At 45.7% G+C, this 18,338-nt stretch overlaps 1 protein-coding gene across 5 annotated transcripts in view; it reads right to left on the minus strand.

The window, feature by feature from the left end:
• The window catches only part of AK7 (adenylate kinase 7), a 56,871-nt gene extending 39,685 nt beyond the window's left edge, over window positions 1–17,186 (minus strand). For 3 of the 5 annotated variants that reach the window (XR_005837626.1, XR_570349.2, XM_008697957.2), the window contains exons 1-4: window positions 16,327–17,186; window positions 12,185–12,373; window positions 7,617–7,725; window positions 3,176–3,270 (exon numbers count right to left, since the gene is read on the minus strand). Coding sequence is in view for 3 of the 5 variants with exons in the window: in XM_008697957.2 (XP_008696179.1) it covers window positions 3,176–3,270; window positions 7,617–7,725; window positions 12,185–12,373; window positions 16,327–16,431 (498 nt within the window). In the remaining 2 variants the exon portion in view is untranslated. The remainder of the gene's footprint in view (window positions 1–3,175; window positions 3,271–7,616; window positions 7,726–12,184; window positions 12,374–16,326) is intronic. The other 2 variants (XM_008697939.2, XM_008697946.2) reach the window with 2 other exon arrangements.
• Window positions 17,187–18,338: the final 1,152 nt, after the last annotated feature.

The following is an 18,338-nucleotide window of genomic DNA, read 5'->3' on the forward strand; positions in this document are numbered from 1 at the left end:
GGATAAACCCAATTAGCTAACACAGATGGCCACCCAAATTACTAGGTGAATCTAGGACGAACGATCTGTGACAGATGGCGCTGTCAAGTCCCCTTACTCAAAAACTAGTTATTGTTTATCAGGAAACATGTATGCAATGGACTGAATCTGCTTGGCTACAGAAAAAGGTGAGATTTCCTTCTATCTTTGGAATCTCTTAGCGGACTGCCCACAACGTGCATGACATTCCATTCTAATGCTTGCTCAGTAATAAAGCTGTTTTCTTTCTCTACTGGCTTGCAGAGGGATTTTCCGGGTTGGGTGAAGACATTGCTCCTAATTATATTTCCCCACAGCACACACACGTTCTTTCTTTCTTTCTGAACCATTTGAGAGCAGGCTGCATACACCGTGCCCCTCTTCTCTTAACTTTTCAGTGCGTATCTCCTAAACACATTCTCTCATGAAACTATAATACGGTGATAAAATTCAGGAAATTTAATGTTGATAAAATAATTTTATCCAACCAACAGTCCATGCTCCAACGTCGTCAGCTGTCCCAGCGATGTCCTTTATAGCGCTTTATCCTCCGGCAGAGGGTCCAGCCCAAGATCCCGTCTGGCCCGGAACTGCCATGTCTCACTCATCTTTATCTGGAGCAGGGCTTCGGTTTTCTGTCTTTTATTGCCATTCTAAAAGCACATGGACTAGTTCTCTAATAGAACACCCTTCAGTTTGGGTTCGTGTGATGTTTCCGCACGATTCGAGATTCTATTCGGGTTCCTGCATAGCGAACCTGGTTTCCTCTCGGCCCTGCATCTCCTTCCTCAACCCCGGGGTGATTTCGAAGGCAAATCTCACACACAGCATCATTTCATCCATAACTACCTCATTCATTCCACTGCAGTTGATTTTACTCATTTTTGGGGGTCATATTTAGCATTACTAGGTCCTGTTTAAGAACTCTTCCTCTACAAGTTCTATTAATTTTTCTTAAAAAATCAAAGTGTTGGCTTTTACTTTTAATTATATGATCCATCCGGAAGTGAGCTTTTGTGTGGTGTGGGGTAGAGAATCTTGGGGCGTGATGGAAACGCCCCCAAATTGGTTCTCTGTCTTGACTGCTGTGGTGGTTACACAACCGTGTGCATTTGTCAAAACTCACATTAGTGTCCAGGAAAGAGGGTCACCTGTACTTTACATAAGTTACACTTTCGTAAACCTCACTTCAAGCCATCATGGGCTGTCGAGGAAATATAAGTTAGAACCACAGGGAGAGGATACAGACGTACCACAGGACATAGGAGCTAACACGGCAGCCATTTCCCTATATTTTCTTCTGGGGGACCCACTTCTTCTCCACTCTCAGCCCACGCAGTTTAGGGACTGATCCTCCCTGCCTCTAGAAGTGAGTATATAACCCCAGGCCTGGCCCACCACCCGAGCTCTGTGTTCCCCTGGCCATAGTGACTGGCTCAAGTTTAGGCCCAACACTTGGACTCATAGCATATTCCAGTCCTGGGACCACCAAAGTGAACAAGGGAATTGAAGCTCTGGAGAGGTAAGCCTGGGAGCTGCTGGGGCCAGCAGGAGGGGAGCCTACCTGAGAATGAAGACTACTCAGGAAGGAAGGAAGCAACAGAAGAGAGAGAGTAGTGAGCTCTGAAGCCATTGTTTAAGCTTCTAGCTCCAGCTGTGCCTGAAGTCCACCTTCGGACTTGCCAGTTATGAGCCAATACACTCCCATCTTGCTGAATTCAGTACGAGTTAGTTTATAACTGAAGGAGTGAGCACAGTCTGGCAGGCCAGCTGCCAGTCAAGTGACCAATGACGGTTTTGTAACAGACACTTCACTGGACAGTCTGAAGGAAGAAACTAGAACAGGAGTCAAATGACCAGCTTGGCCGTTGAGGTGACGGCAACCAGATGGAGTGGGTGAGTGAACTTTACGAGAAAAGGACAGAAAACCTTAGGTCTCTGATCTCAAGGATCTCCCAGTTCACCAAGGGAGAGACAATTAAACAAACAAATGGCCTTTGACGCAATGTGTGGTAAGTCCCTACATATTTCCTCCTGATAAGGAATGTATTCCATTGATTCTAACATGTGCCCTTCCCTCCCCACATTCTGAGCTCTGAAGTGAGAATGTGCCTTGCGATCGATCAGTGGGTTCTTACGGAGGTGCTCAGCCAGGAAGTGTTGACGCCGTCCTTGCTGGCACCTGGGTGACCTTGAGCACAACTGATATTGTTATCCCTTCTGATGGAATCAGGCACTGCACCTGTTCATTGAACTGCCTTTCTAAATGTCTTTCACAAGATTGCTCTGTGATTCAGCACCAGAGTGAAAAGGTGGTTCACGGGCACGAAGGCACTGGGGCAGAATGGCAAAGGTCCATCTGATATCAGTAAAGAAAGTCAACAGCCCCGGAAGACCGACTGCAAGTCCACACTCTCCTGCAGAGGAATAACCGCGCACTTTATGGAAAAGGAAGGAAATGACACGAGGCAGCTTTCCTACTGAGTTATTGTGTGGACAAAGACAGTAGGTAGGGGTGAGTCACACACCTGGCCTCTGAAGATGAAGGGGTTTGGGGGTTCCTATAACAGCTCTGTGGGGCGTCCTTTCTCCTTTTCATCTCTGCATGAGAAGGCGTATGACAGAAATAGAGGTCTCAATACTCCTAAAAGAGAGCTTTTTCAGATAAGAAGTCTAAGTGATAAGTAAGCATGGTTACGGTTTAATAGGTATCATTTATCTTTTCCTTCCTAACTGGCACATAACACAGTGAGGCCCCTCAGAATTGAGTGTGCTTAGAGTTGGTGATTTCTGCTAAATGCTTATTATGGGATAGGGTTCAGGAGGCCAAGAATACACAGTGCACTGTAGAAAGTTCTCTCCACACACAGATCACAAGGTATTCAGGGTGAAAGGCTGCATAAAGGAAAAGCTAGTATAGGGGCACCTGGGTGGCTCAGTTGGTTGAACATCTGACTCTTGATTTCAGCTCAGGTCATGATCTTGGGTCCCAGAACTGAGCCCCACGTTGGGCTCCTCACTCTGTGGGGAGTTGGCTTGGGGTTCTCTCTCTCCCTCTCCTTTTGCCCCTCTCCCCTCTCACTCACTTTCTCTCTCTCAAATAAATAAATAAAGCTTTATTTAAAAACAAAAAAGGAAAAGTTAGTGCACTACTTACAGGGTCCAGGGGTTTGGATCGCGCCCAGGTCATCACCGTGGATACTAAAATAAACACCTTGCGCTTTTCAAAGTGGCTGAGTTCTTCATTCAGTGCTGTAGGGCCAGAAAGTGGGGCCGTTATTTGGATTCACAAAGACCTTGTTTTCCCCATCATGTATGGACTTGAAATTAAGACGGGGGTCACCTCTGATCTTCCCTCACTGGTCCCCCTGCCTTCATGGTTCTTGGCATTCTCCCTCTAGCCACCCAAACTCTACTGAGCCCAGCCCCAGGTCTAACCCTCCTTTCTGCCTCCTGGCCCGTAGCAGTGTGATTGCACTTTTACGGGGGGCCAGTGGGAGCACTGATCCTCGCTGGTATGGACTAGAACAGTTCACGGCCTTTCCTGCATCTTTACTGTTATGAGATAGGTCCTACTATTATTTCTGTTTTACAGATTGGGAACTGGGGTGCAGTTTGCCCAGAGCATGGAGGAGAGGTGGGGGGCACAGTCCGATCCCGGCAGCCTGGTTGCAAAGGCTGGCTCTCCCCGCTATGCCCGACAGCCAGCCAGCTGCGTGGAGAATAGAGCAGAAGGACCTAGCAAGGTTGGGGCTGGGGCTACAGAGGCCCCAAATCCAAAGGTGGGACCCCCCCCCTTACGATTTCACCTAAAGCGGTCCTGTGTCACTTGCGCTGCTGTGGAAGGAAGTAATCTGGGGGGGTGACCTCCCTTCCCACTCCCCCTGGCCTGGGCGGGGAGGCAGCCTATGCAGCAGGTGCTGTGGGCCGTGGCTGGAGGGCCTCGGGTACGGCGGGAATGGCTGATTATGGACACTCTGTAGGGATCAGAATTTAAAACAGTGGTGGATGGAAGCATGAACATTGGATTGCTAAAGGGTTTGTCACCTCCCGGGGCGGGGGGTCTCCACACACTGAAGCATTAAATCTCCTTAAATACTGTCGGCATGTGATTCCATTAAAATATTTTTCATGATGTATAATTTTCCAGAAAAAAAATATAAAGGGAGGTCTAATTAAATTGTCAGAGGAGCTAAGTGACACGGTTGTCATGGTACATTTTTAGTCTCACGAGCTGATTCCCTAAAGAAGCCAAACAACAGAATGCTGATACCCTGAATCCAATGAATGTGTGGAGTCCGACCCTAAGGTGCGAAGGCGTTACTGAATTGAGGATGAGAACACTATGTCCACGTATTAATCTCCGACTCAAGTGTTAATTTTGGTTCCATTTTCATTCTATTAACAAAAATGGCCTCTTCAATTTAATTTTGCCCTTTTACCCTTTTGGCTCTACTGTGCTTCAGACTGGCCTAGTTTGGGACTGCTCGGCCCACTTAGAGCTCCTCAAAGTGGGTTATCCTTTCATTTATGATCATTTTAATGGGTCTAAAATCATCTCCTTGTTCACTAGTGAACAAGCACATTTTATCCTTATATGCAAATGGTTTTTCTCATTCCTAATACTTGTTCCCTTCTCCTGTGTCATCTTGCCTTCTTTTGATAGCATCTGTGAAAAGTAAGGTAGGAGAAGCCTCTTATATTAAAACATTTTAAAATTACTTAATAAAACATATTAAGAAGTAAGACATATCCTTTGCAAACAACAACAACAACAACAACAACAACAACAACAACAACAACAACAACAGGGGTGCCTGGCTCAGTCGGTTAAGTGCCTGCCTTTGGCTCAGGTCGTGATCCCAGGTCCTGGGATCAAACCCTGAGCTCCGTGTCAGGCTCCCTGCTCAGTGGAGAGCCTGCTTCTCCTCCCTCTGCCCCTCCACCCCTCTCATGTTCTCTCTCTCTTTCTCTCTCTTTCTTGCTCTTGCTCTATCTCAAATAAATAAATAAAAATCTCAGAAAAAAACCCACAACAAACAAACAAACATGCAAAGAAGCCCAAAACAAAAAATAAACCCCAAATCTAAGAATGTGCACATCAGGTAAAAGGACAAAATTCTCGAAGCCCCACCAAGCCCACACTCCCCCCACCCCCTCAGGTGACCCCGATGACAGGCTGAGGGCCTCTGACTGTACTTTCTTGCAGACACACACACTCTGCTTCTCAAAAATGAGGTAAGACAGTTAAAACCTTTCCCCCAAATAGAGAGGTAACATTTTCTTAATTATTAAAGCTGCTCATTAGAATGAAGAAGGCAGTAAAACACACTCCATTTTAAAGCTCACGAAAGGAGATGCGGTGTCAAAATCTGGGAAACCATTATGTCCCCCCCCCCCCGGGCGCAGTGGGGGGGTCCTATGAGGAGGAGCAGCTCATCTGTCACAGCAGGAGGGCCGGGGCTAATGTCTCAAATTCATAACCAAAGGACATCAGTGCAAGCATTTTTATGCATTAAAAGGTACAAGTGGGTTAAATGAGCTTCCTTTTGGGGTGTAGGGATGGAGTAGAAGGGAAATGCAAGGAATTGTAGCTTTTTATTCTAAGCCTTACTGTGCTTTTTATTTTATCTTAAGATTTATTTATTTTAGAGAGAGAGAAAGAGAGAGAGAGCACGAGCGGGAGGGGCAGAGGGAGAGGGAATCTGAAGTGGACTCTGCCCAGTGTATGAGCCCAATGCGGGGCTCGATCTCCCCACCCTGAGATCATGACCTGAGCTGAAACTAAGACTCAGAATCTTAACCGCCTGAGCTACCCAGGTGCCCCAGCCCTATTGTGCTTTTTAATTTTCAAAACATGCCCAGGGTTTATTTCAGAAAAAAATGTTTAAACATTGCAAGTATACATTATATAGAAAAATTAGTTTTCGAAGCCTGACACAAAAGAAGGAACTCAATAAATGTTAGCTCTGATTGCAATTTTAAATGGTGCAATTATTTTAGAAGGGGCAGTTATACATCATCTGTAGATATTTGCAAAGGGACAACATGCAGAAAGTAGGCTTTTCAGAAAAGCTCTGCTTCAAAAGACGATACAATGTTCGTGTTTTTGATTTGTTTCTCACTGGATGAAATGTAGGCACAAGTTATAAAAGAGAAATCAAACATTCTAAGCCCCTGAGGAATCCCACACATCCGCAGACAGTACTTTTCCACTATTTCCCGGAATGTGGTAGAGGCATTCCTGAGGCTGCATTCCATTTCTTTGAATTTCAGCTAAAATATTGCTTTGCTATTGATCTTATTCAAGGGTTGGTAAAGTATTGCCTTTTTTTATAAATAAAGTTTTATTGGAACCTAGCCCATCATTTCCATATTGTCTATGGCTGCCTTCTTGCTACAACAGCACAGTAGTTGGCTCGAATAGACAAAAATATTTACTCTTTGGCCCTTTACAGAAAAAGCTTGCTGACCTCTGATCTAATCTGCCTGAAACAAAAATACTGATGTGTATAAAATATTCAAATATAAGGTGCTCTGCGTCTTTTTGGCTGTCCTGCTAGTCTAGGATGCTGATTCAAATAAGCTGATACGCTTTCTCCTTTGCTCCCGACTTAATCAAGAGGTGAATCATAACAGCCCCAAATTGCTAAACATCACCCTGTTCTCTCAGACCTGTGGTCCTTAGAGTTCATTACAGTTTTGAAAGCATTTGAAAAATGTAAGCATTCTGCCCAAGCCCTCGCTGACCCTTGCTATCAGTGGACATTTGTTGAATTGACTCAAATCCTCATAGAAATAAGTCCTCTCCTCTTAAAGGCACACCTGTCTTGTGATGCCTTTCTTGTGAACATGCCATTCTCTGTCCTGCATTAAAGTTCCTCACGTGTGCCTCATCTCTCCCGTGGGACTACAGGGACTTTGAGGGCATAATCTTTGCCTCGTTTGTCTTTGTATCTTCCCAATGCATTTAACCCTACCTCCTTAAGCAGTGCCTGTAGAATGAATACAGGTTGAATTTTGAAAGTTACTGTTTCCTTTCTTTTCACGATTAACCAATTCTATTCTTCAGAAGCGCACATTGTTCAATTAATTCAAGGAGGCCATTAAGTCTCAGGTGGCTCTAAGGCCATAGCAGTCCCCATAAGCAAACCAAAACCTAGGTCTGTAAAGGCCACAGGGTTAGGAAATCAAAACCCGAGGATGACCAATCACGACCGGCAGCGAGGCTCTTCCAGGTCGGGCAAATGCTTAAGCTATAGCCAATCCAATAATTCCCTTGCTTTGCTCCGCCTTTGCTCTGTCAGTGTCTCCCCTGGCTCCTGTTGCTGGACAGCTCCGAACCACTTCCGAGGTGGCGAGCTCTCATGAATCAAGTTTTGCTCAAATAAACTCTCGAAGATTTTCCTTATGCCTCAGCTTAGCTCTAACACCATCCAAAGGCATATTCATTAGCCTAATTTCATTCTTATTTTGGGTAGGTCTCAGACAGGTTTTCCCGGGGTCGTAATTTGCCTCGTGGTCACTAGACGGCTCTAAGGTTAAGGAAGTTGCACAAGAGTAGCTTCCCTGGAGAGAGGAGAGAGCGGTTCACTGACCAGAGACTGCCCAGATGGCCTCCTCTGCCTGCTGTGGGTTCTCGGTGATGTTATAAACGATGACGTCACACTCGAGGAGGCGCATGAGAAGGTGCTCTCGAGAGATGGTCTGAAAAAGAGAATTGACAGTCATTTGTTGCCAGGAGCTAACGTTAATATTTAGCCGGAATGACAATTACCAAATTAGATATACTGCAGATGAAATGTCCTACAGGAAAACATTTGCAGGATTTCTATTTAAAATGAAATTTTGGCTCTCTTCTGTGTGTAGTTTCCAAGTAACAAATAAGTTTATGGAAATAGCTGGGAACAGATGATTTAAAAATTGCATAATGATCTTAGGTACTATTTTCTGCATGCTGTTTAAACCCCAATTCAGAAGGGAAGAATTACAACACACTGAAAGAAAATGTGTGAGGCATTTGAAACTAACTTCAACTCTATGCACGATTATTCGAGCCATTATATATCATGAATCACTCACAAGTGCTGATGAGTGATTAATGCGGATTGTTTCAGAATCCTCAAGTTGGAATTAATAGGTCCTCTTTGTAGACGTAAGGTGCCTTATTACACTTGACAGTTGGGAATGTTTTAAAAATACAGAAACTTTTAAATGGGTAAAAATACAAAATTCTTCCATTAGACAACAGTAACTTTAGTGATCATCATGTTTTAAATAGTTGTTCCTTCCTATGTGGATGTCGGCATGTTTCCTAGGAGTGCCCTACCGTGGGCAGGTAGTAAGACAACCATCAGAGGACCCTGCGTTTCCAAATCAGGATTTGCATTTGCTGTTAGTCCAGTTATCCTGAGGATCAGATATTCCCCACAGTTCCTTGACCAGTTGCTTTAGAGCAGAATATTTCAGACCAGACGTGATCTCTTACCACATAACTTGGTTAAAGAACAAAAGCAAAGTGAATGCCTTTCCATATAGAGGACTACCCTGGCAGGGCTAATGCATCCCTGTTAAACCCAACCACACAGACAGCCGGTTTCCCCAGCCCGGTTCCCTAAGGCCTTTTGCATCCAGCTGCACTAATTTCCAGAGGCTGCTGTCACTTAGTGTCACAAACCGAGGGGCTTAAACAACAGAAATTCATGTCCCCCAGTCTGGAGGCTACAAGGGTTGCTGTTTGTGACTGTAAGGCTCTGGACTGTTGCTGCCTTGCTGCCAACCTGAGAAGGAAGTTACCCTTAAGGGAAGGCAGAGCCCAGGAAGGGGCAGAAAAAGCAGCAGCAGCCCCCGGATCACGCCAGCCCTGAAACAGCATCTTCCTTGAGACCACCAGCCACATAAACTGAAGAATTTCCTTATTTAATAAGCCAGCTTGTGTTGCCACATTTCCCTTCCACTTGCAGTCCCAAACAGCCTGAACCGATAGAGAGCAAGGTCCTTAGTAAAAATGAGAAGTCTAAAACGTAGAGAGGTTTGCAGAGGAGTGTGATAAATTTAATTTGGGGCATACTGATTTAGAAGTGCCAGCAGGACTTCTGGGGGGAGCGCACTAGAGGGCAGCTGGATTTGGAGGTCAACAGGGCTGGAGACAGATTTGAAAAGCATTGGCTCCTATTGGGGAGCTGAAGCCATAGGATTGGATAAGATTGAGGAAGGACATCCATTAGGGGAAAACTGCATTTAAAGGGAGATTCAGATGCACAGGAGAAGTCAGGCTGTGAAGGCTGCGGAAGGGGGAAGGAGACTTTCTCCCGTGGGAAGCGAGGGAAGACAGGACTTTGGGAATTAGGAGCTCCCTGGTGACACTGGCCAGGGCATTTCCTGCGATGTGGTGGGGGCAGAGCCTCCTGGCACGAGACTCACAAGTGGCCAGGAGTGCAGGAGTGAGGCCGGTGAATGTGGCAGTGGTGGCTGGGCTCGGTAGGGGTGGGCAGTGGAAGAGGAGGTTAGCCAGCCCGGGGTGTGTGGGGGGGGGGCAATGCAGTGTTATTGACACTTGGAAAGATGTGAGCATGGAGCACATGGAGAGGAGGAAAGAAAGCAGCCAGTCGTGAGCAAAGACCCTGGAGAGTGTGAAAGTGGGTAAGTGGTGGAGAAAGTTCCCTCGCATGGCAGGAGGGGACTCATTCATTCATGTCACGAATGTTTATTGAGAGCTACTTTCTGCCGGTCGATGTGCTCGGGGCCAAAGATGCACAGATGAGCAGGAGAAAAAGTCAGGTGCTGTGTCTATTCTCAAGGGGTTGCTAGTTGTAGTCCGGGCCACCCACAAGAGACAGACAATAACCATGAAGTGTGACAAGTGTGATGATGTAGGCAGGTAAAGATGCTATGGGAGTACAAGAAAAGAGCTCAGTATCTAGACTGGGACTGAGGAAGAAGTGGAAATCACTGAGGGCTTCCTGGAGGAGGTGATATCCCGAGTTAAATCTTGATGGATGACTAGGACTGGGTGGGGTTGGAAGAGGAAAGCCTGTGGCAGGTTTTGGTGTGTGCAAAGTTGTACGGTAGGGTCTGAGGAGCGGCAGGCAGGGTGATGAGAGGGACACCCCTCTCACAGGTATTTAAATGTCGCAGCACGAGGATTGGGTAGCATTTGTTATGGGGAAGTGGTGAAACTGCTAGAGAAATGTAAAGATGGGTGGAAATTAAGATAGATATGCTAGTGCTTCAGCAGGGCTTGATTTTAAACTGAACACATTTTTCTCTTCTTCATTCTAGAAGCACCCCCCCCCCTTCACTTGCTTTTCCGTAGAACCCTTTGTTCCAGGAACTGGGTATCGGTATTGACATCCCGCTGACCTCAATGTATACTTAGTAATGAGACTCCGATGGCCAGCACCAGTGGCATCAGGAGACCACCTTGAAGACGGGAGGAGCAAGGCTGGCAGCACCGACTGGATTCTTAAGGAAACCACTCAGATCCTGTATTTTCCTATAAAACCTCTCAGCCTTTTACCCGGGGTGGGTCTGCAGTGTTGTTGTTTTTTTTCCAAGTTTTTATTTAAATTCCAGTTAGTTAACATACAGTGTAATATTAGTTTCGGGTGTAGAACTTAGCAATTCATCACTTACATATAATACCCAGGGCTAATCCTAACAAGCACCCTCCTTGATACCCATCCCCCATCTAGCCCAACCCCCTGCCCACCTCCCCGCCAGCAACCCCCAGTTTGTTCTCTATACTTAAGAGTCTCCCATGGTTTGCTTCTCCCTCGCTCTTTTTTTCCTTGCCACATGTTCATCTGTTTCCTAATTCCACCTACGTGTGAAATCGTTTGGCATCTGTCTATGAGAGACTTGTTTCACTCAGCATAATACCCTCTAGTCCCATCCATGTCATTGCAAATGGCAAGATTTCATTCTTTTTGATGGCTGAGTAATAGTCCAGTGTAAAATATATCACATCTTCTTTATGCATTCACCCATTGACGGACATGTGGGCTCCTTCCATTGTTTGGCTTTTGTAGACATTGCTGCTATAAACATTGGGGCGCAGGTGCCCCTCTGAATCAGTATTTTTGTATCCTCTGGGTAAACACCTAGTAGTGCACTTTCTGGCTCGTTCGGTAGCTCTATTTTTAACTTTCTGAGGAACCTCCGTACTGTCTTCCAGAGTGGCTGCACCAGTTTGCATTCCCACCCACAGTGCAAGAGGGTCCCCTTTCTCCGCATCTTCGACAACACCGTTGTTTCCTGACTCGTGAATTTTAGCCGTTCTGACAGGTGGGAGGCGCTACCTTACTGTAGTTTTGATCTGTGTTGCTCTGATGACGAGTGAAGTTCAGCATCGTTTCATGTGTCTCTTAGCTATCTGTATGTCCTCTTTCCAAAACTGTCTGTTCCTGTCTTCTGCCCATTTTTTAACTGGAAGGGTCTGCAGTTGTGAAGGCATTAGCCTGCTGCAGCCTCCTTTGCCTGGCAAAGTAATAAAACTATCGTTCCTCTTTATCCCCAAACTCCATCTTCATGTTATATTTCAGCTCCAGAGCACAGGGGTGGGTTTTCAACAACAGCAGCACTGTCTCTCAATAAGACAGCAACATAATGAATGATATGTTATTATTGAGTGGTTTAATACCAAAGGACGTTTCTCTTTCACAGAGGTCAGCACCCACCATAGCCCAGGGTTGTTAGGTAATGTAGGGTTGAATGCATTTTAAACATAGTTTAGAAATTTTTTTAGGGGGGGCAGAGGGAGAGGAAGAGAGAGAATCTTAAGCAGTCCACACACAGCACAGAGCCCGACGTGGGGCTCGATCTCACAACCCTGAATCATGACCCAAGCCGAAATCAAGAGTCAGACGCTTAACCAACTGAGCCACCCAGGCACCCCAAGTTTAGAAATTTTATGAGTCTGGAAGTCTAGATTAGATCCATCCCTTCCAAGAATATCTAACTTAAATTCTTTGCTCCAAGGCAAGGCAAATATTTAAAGTGGAGACAATGGTTGCTCTCCATCAGAGGAAGACCTGTCTCCACCTGCCCCTTACCTTGTCCCACCCCCATGTTTGCGGAAGAGAGAAGGAGAAGCAAAGAATAAGGTGTTGGAGCTCGAGGTGGCTCTGCCCTTGGTCTACTCTTAGCAAAAACTGCCTAGACTTACATCGTACGTCTCCACAGCAAAGTCGGGCCGAACGCTTTCGAGCTTGGAGAGCGTGCCCACAATCTGGAAGGTGCCTTCCTTCAGTTTGGCTGCTGAGGCTTCCGGCATGGTTGACTTATTTTCATCTTCTTCCTCCTCTTCTTCTGTAATTTCTTCAAGGGAAGCCCCGACCACGCAGTTAGACAGAAACTGCAAGGAAACAAACATTTATTAAGAAAAGACTAAGAACAACGTAGAGTGAGGGCAGTCAGTGAAATGACTCTAAAAACGGACCTTTCTGGAGGGCTTGCTAGAGGTGCTGCACACACACAGCCGGTGGGTTGTACATTGGCACCTCACTGAAGTTAACGACAACGACAGCAACACGGCGAAGTGTGTACTATTATGATGCTCTATTTTATAAGATAAGGAACCCAGGCTCAGAAAGCTCAAAGCATGTAGCAAGGATATTGCCTTGCTCTGGCAACAGGCAGGGTAGGGCTGCGGTCACCATGTTGGTCTTGCCTAATAGAAATGGAGAAATGTCATGCTATCCACTCTGGTAAATTAAATTGGCTAGTAGCCACATTAACAGAAGTAAAAGGAAACCAGTGAAATGAATTTATATAATGTTGTATTTAACCCAGCAGATTCAAAATATTACTAATTTCATATGTTATCTTTTATATTCCCTTTTGCTTATACTAAGTCTTTGAAATTCAGTGTGGATTTTACACTGAGAACAGGCACTTCTCCATTTGGACTTGTCAAACTGAAACGTTCAAGAGCCACATGTGGCCAGTGGCTACCTTAATGAATAATGAAATAGAATCAAGTTGGCAAAAACAAAACAAAACAAAAAACAAAAACAAAAACACCCTACAAAGAGGGGTACTTGGGTGGCTCAGTCTGTTAAGTGTCTGATTCTTGATTTTAGGTCATGATCTCAGGGGAGCAGGTGGCATTGCCCAGCTGGGCAGGGAACTAAGGACTAGAGACCCAGCCTCCATTTCTTTTATATGCTTCACATTCCAACTCCTTCCTTGATATGGAGAACAGCGATTCCCTAACATTTCAGAACTAGAGGTCCAGGTTAGTCAAGGAATAACCAAAAAATTCTGTTACTGATAAGTTTTTGGAAAAGATCTCTACAAATTAAAAGAAAACCCTTTGTTCTCAAAATATTATGCTGTAAGAAAATAACCAGAGCTCAAAAGGGGGTAAAGAAAAAGGTTAAATTCTCTTGCCTCCCACCCTCCTGGTCTCAATCAGCTCCCCTCCCTTTTTAAAATAATCCAGGGGGCACCTGTGTGGGTCAGTGGGTTAAGTGTCTGATTCTTGATGTCAGCTCAGGTCATGATCTCAGGGTTGTGAGATCGAGCGCCTTGTCAGGCTCTGCACTCTGAGTGGAGTCTGGTTGTCCCTCAGCCTTTGCCTCTCCCCGCACCCCCTCTTTGTGTTTGATTCTGCTTCGTTAATTTATGCAACAAAAGTCAATGGAGTGCTGACCACGAGTGGGGCACCAGTGAGCTGCTAAGTGAGTCCACCTTCAGACTTTCATGGGCCCTTTCTTCCAAGAAAAAAAAAAATGTTAAAAATTATGTTTCATGACTGTATTGCCATAAAGACCCACCATCTTTGACTCTAAAATTTCATTTGCTTCCTTCTGATTTTAAAAGAGATTAAGACATGTTTGTGGGCCACCAAATCTCGTGGGCCTTGGGCCCTGTGCCTGCTGCTCTGGGGCCTGATTCCCTGCACCCTCAACTCTCTGTCCTCTGATCCAACCTTTGGCTCTGCGGTGCCCTGAGTAGCTCCTCTGGCTCGATCCTCAACCTGGGGTGTGAGGGTAAGGGCCAGCTTTAAGGAGAGAGCCCTTTCCCGAGACTCTAAAGCAGCTGCCCTCTCTCACCAGCCAATCTTCTACTCTTTTTCTTCCAAAGTACCTATTACACACCGAAATACCGTGGTTGTTCGAAAAATTACTTATCGTCTATGGGAGGGGCAGAGGGAGAGAGAGACAAAGAATCTCAAGCAGACTCCCCTCTGAGTGTGGAGTCCGATGTGGGGCTCGATCCCAGGACCCTGAGATCATGACCTGAGCTGAAATCAAGAGTTGGAGGCTCAACCGACTGAGCCACCCAGGCGCCCCTATTTTGAGACATTTTCTGCATATAGATCATCTCTATTTATTTGTCTACCCACCTATCTACCTACCTACCTATCTTCTCTATATTTGTATCTTTTTGAAAGACATAAATCACTTCATACTACACACCTCTTTTTAATGGTTCCTTTCTTTAAATAAATGAATTTTGTTATATACTTTTCCTATTGTGTCCTTGCCCTTTCTCTGCCCCTCCCCTGGCTTTTCTAGTAATGTGGAAGATATATCATGTATTTTTAGTCTCTCGTAGTAGATACATGATATACAATGTACGTACTGTTAAAAAACAAAATTCAGCTGAGAACATTAGAAGATCTAATTGGCTTTACTAAGTGATTCATGAATTGAGCAGCAATGCCATCTAGCAAGTAGAGGGCAGCTCTGAGAAGCTGCACAAAATGGAAGGTTTTTATGGGAAGGAGGGCAGGGTGAGGAGTTATTAGCAAAAAAAGGAAGGATTGTTTTAGCAAGGTCACCTTCCTTCAGGGAAGGGGGGTTATGCAGATTACCTCATCTTCCTTTGGGGAATGGAGGGAACCCTGTGACAGATAACCTCACTGATGCCATCCAGAGAATTTCAGACTGATTGCCTTAAAATTCCACTCCTGGAGAGGTTGAAACTACAATTACGTCTTGGTTTGCTGTCCTGGCAAATGGCTCCACTTGGGCCTTGTGGCTTCCTTTTTAACAACACTGTCACATATATTACTATATACGATATTGCATGCCATATACACGATATACCAGATATACTATTTTTACATGTATATTACCTATCTAAATCTATCTATCTATCTATCTATCTATCTATCTATATATATTTTGACTGATCAACTTTAGATGGTGTACTGGGTTGAGTAGTGGCCCCCTACACCCCACCCCCATTTGGAAATAGGATCCTTGCAGATCTAATCAAGTTAAAATGTGGTCATACTGGATTAGAATGGGCTCTAATCCAATGGGTGGTGTCCTAAAAAGAGGGAAATTCGGACACAGTTACTTGAGAACACCATGGGAGGACAGAGGCAAAGGGTGGAGTGATGGGTCTACAAGCCAAGGGTTGCAAGAATTTCTGGCAAGCACCAGGAGCTACGAGAGAGCTGTGAAGCAGAATCTCCCTCACAGCTTTTAGAAGGAACTGGCCCTGCCCACAGTCTGATTTTGGGCTTCTGGCCTCCAGAACCGAGATAGAATAAACCCCATTGTCTTAAGCCACCCAGTTTGTGGTAATTTGTGACCACAGCCCTAGGAAACCGGTACGGATGGTATGCACGGTAGCCACATCCTTTTCAGGTAGCACGTGTTGTCTGAAAGGACGATCATTAGCCTCACAGAAGTCCACCCAAGGTGAGGTTACACTTCTGTGAAGCTCCAGAGGGTAGAATTGAGATGAACGAGTCCTGCTCAGGGAAATTATAAAATTATGGCTTTCTTTTGACTACTGAGTATTTTAAGATGAAGGGTCTCAGGATCCTCTTTCAGAATACCCTCATTTCCCAGGGCTAACGATGAAGGGTGGGGAAGTTTAGTGGGACTCAGGGCCCAAAACAGTGCCTGGCACTTAACAGACCCTCAAAATGTCAGCGGAAGGCATGGATGAATGAATATGCTTGGTTGGGCGGCACAACCACTGGGCTTACCTGTCAGTTGTCTGCTTCAGATGCAGTGGCGGTGGGTAAGAAGAACTCAGGAGGCCGGAGACCTGGGCTTTGTGTCCAGGTCCGGCCCCCAACTTGCTATGTGATGTGGGGCAAGCCCCTTCCTCCCTCTGAGCCTCAGTTTCCTTTCATCAATGGGGGAGGACCCAGCGCTGGACCGGCAATCTCCAAACACCTGGGCTTCCAGCTGGGGGTCTGCATGCGGACTGGTGTCCAGGACAAGGGACCCTCCTTTAGGGAAGGCCCCGACAGCGTCCCGTGGCGCCGGGCTCAGGGACCCCAGGTCGGGAGACTGGGAGTTAGGGGCTGGGGCTCTACTCTGACCCACCGCTGCTCACCTTCCCGATGTTGCCGCTGCTGTATGAATCCAGTAGGTTTATAAACACTCTCTGGATCCGGATAACTTTTTCCGTGGCTGCAGTAGCTTCCTCTTCTTCAGCCATGGTGGGAGCAGCACTGGTTGCTAAGGAGAAAGCGTTCCTCTGGTTGCCAAGGAGGTGGGGCGGGGCCTAGGGCTAGAGGTGGGGCGTTCCGGGGCGGGGGCGGGGCCCCGGTGTGCCGCGTGGGGGAGGGGGGTCTTTGGAGCCTTGCGGCCAGAGGCCCCCCCCCTTTGCTCCACGCCCAGTGCTCTGGGGGCGGGGGGGTGAGTCTTCTTTAGGGGCCTCCTGGGGCCTTGCCATAGGGGCCATGTGACCCCTGCTCCCTTTCATCTTTTTAATTCCGAAAATGGAAACACCCCGGAGTTCACAAGACCTGGAAGACTGAAAATACTGCTGAATCTCTGAATGAGGAAAGCCCGAAGCCCATTCCCCTGTGGGCTGGTCTGACCGGGAGGGAGGATGTGACAATCCTCCAGCGCCAAGAGCAGCTGTTGCCATGGAGTTCTGGGTCCAGGACGCTGGAACGACAGCGTGTGTGGTCCTCACTGGGCAGCCAGTCGCCGCTGGGTCTGTGGGGCTCAGTAGGCTCCAGGGCTGCTCGGTAGCAGCTCGGGAGAGACGTCTGGGGCAGGGTTGGGGTGGTGCCGGCCATCTACATTCACAAAGGGATGGAATTTAGGTTTTTGACCTTTCCAAATGAGATTCTACGTGCAGGTGCCCAGATAAACCTACAAATTAAAAGATGACATTCAGTTTGTCTTATCACAGGACCACAAATGTCCTTGTGGACATCCTGCCCTTATCTTGGAATAGTCAGATTCTATTGAAATACTTGCTGCTCTAAACAATAATTTGTTAAATGTAAATATTTAACACATATAGCATTTTGCGGGGTGGTGGTGGTGGTGATTTTTTTGTATTTTTTTTAACTGATTGCCTCAAAAAAAAAAAAAAAAAAAAAAAGGATATGACCCAGGAGCTCCAAACAGTTTGGAGGTTCTGGGTACTCAGATCTGGCCTTGAATTCCAGCTCTACAGCCATTTGTGAGCGATTGGGACAATATTTTAACCTTACCTCAGCTGCTAAATTGGCTGTAAAACAGGAGTGAACTCACCAGCCTAAAAGGGCTGTTAGGATTAAATAAGACATATTTGACAGCCTTTACTGAAGTGGTGTTCAAAGGGAAATTGCTTTTTTTTCTGCAACGTTAAGGCACACTTCTGCAAATGGGAGCCTTTCATTCCTTTTTTTTTGGTCTTAACCCCCTTTTAATTAATTAATTAATTAATTAATTAATTAATGGTGGGGAAAGGCAGAAGGAGAAGGGGAGGAAATCTTAAGCAGGCTCCACGCCCAGTACAGAGCCCCACGCTGGGCTGGATCTCACCAAGCTGAGATCATGACCTGAGCCAAAATCAAGAGTCGGATGCTTAATGACCGAGTCACCCAGGTGCCCTGCTTTTCTTTTTTACACATGTCTCATTAAAACTGTTTTGATAAAATAATTAACACTTCGAAATTTTGCATTCAATTTGGGAACAGCTTGCTCATAGCAACATTCTTTTTTTAAAATCAACAAGATGTAAAAATATTCATGCAAGACTTGTGCAAAACTTGATGGAGTAGATCTTCAGCATTCTTTCAAAAGATTTGTTAGTTCAAATACTCTAGAATTCACGGGATGCCTCCTTTTGATTTTTAGTTTGTCCCTATTGATATGCAGTTAAGCAGGTAAGTATTCTGAAAGCTATCCAACTGGATGTGTTGCTATAAAATATCTTACCTTGTTTCATTCTTATTATTTATACTCCTGATAACAGCTAAGAGCTAGCACCATAGTTTTAAGTGGATGGCTTCCAGAGAATTTTACATCATCTATCATTTTGGTAAGTGAGAAAAATGAGATTCTATTAATTCTATCATATCAACAAGTAATGTACCTTTCTTTTACTGTTACTCCTTTTTTCAA

Source organism: Ursus maritimus, unplaced genomic scaffold, assembly GCF_017311325.1.
Source record: "Ursus maritimus isolate PB19 unplaced genomic scaffold, ASM1731132v1 scaffold_25, whole genome shotgun sequence".
Classification (NCBI taxonomy): domain Eukaryota; kingdom Metazoa; phylum Chordata; class Mammalia; order Carnivora; family Ursidae; genus Ursus; species Ursus maritimus.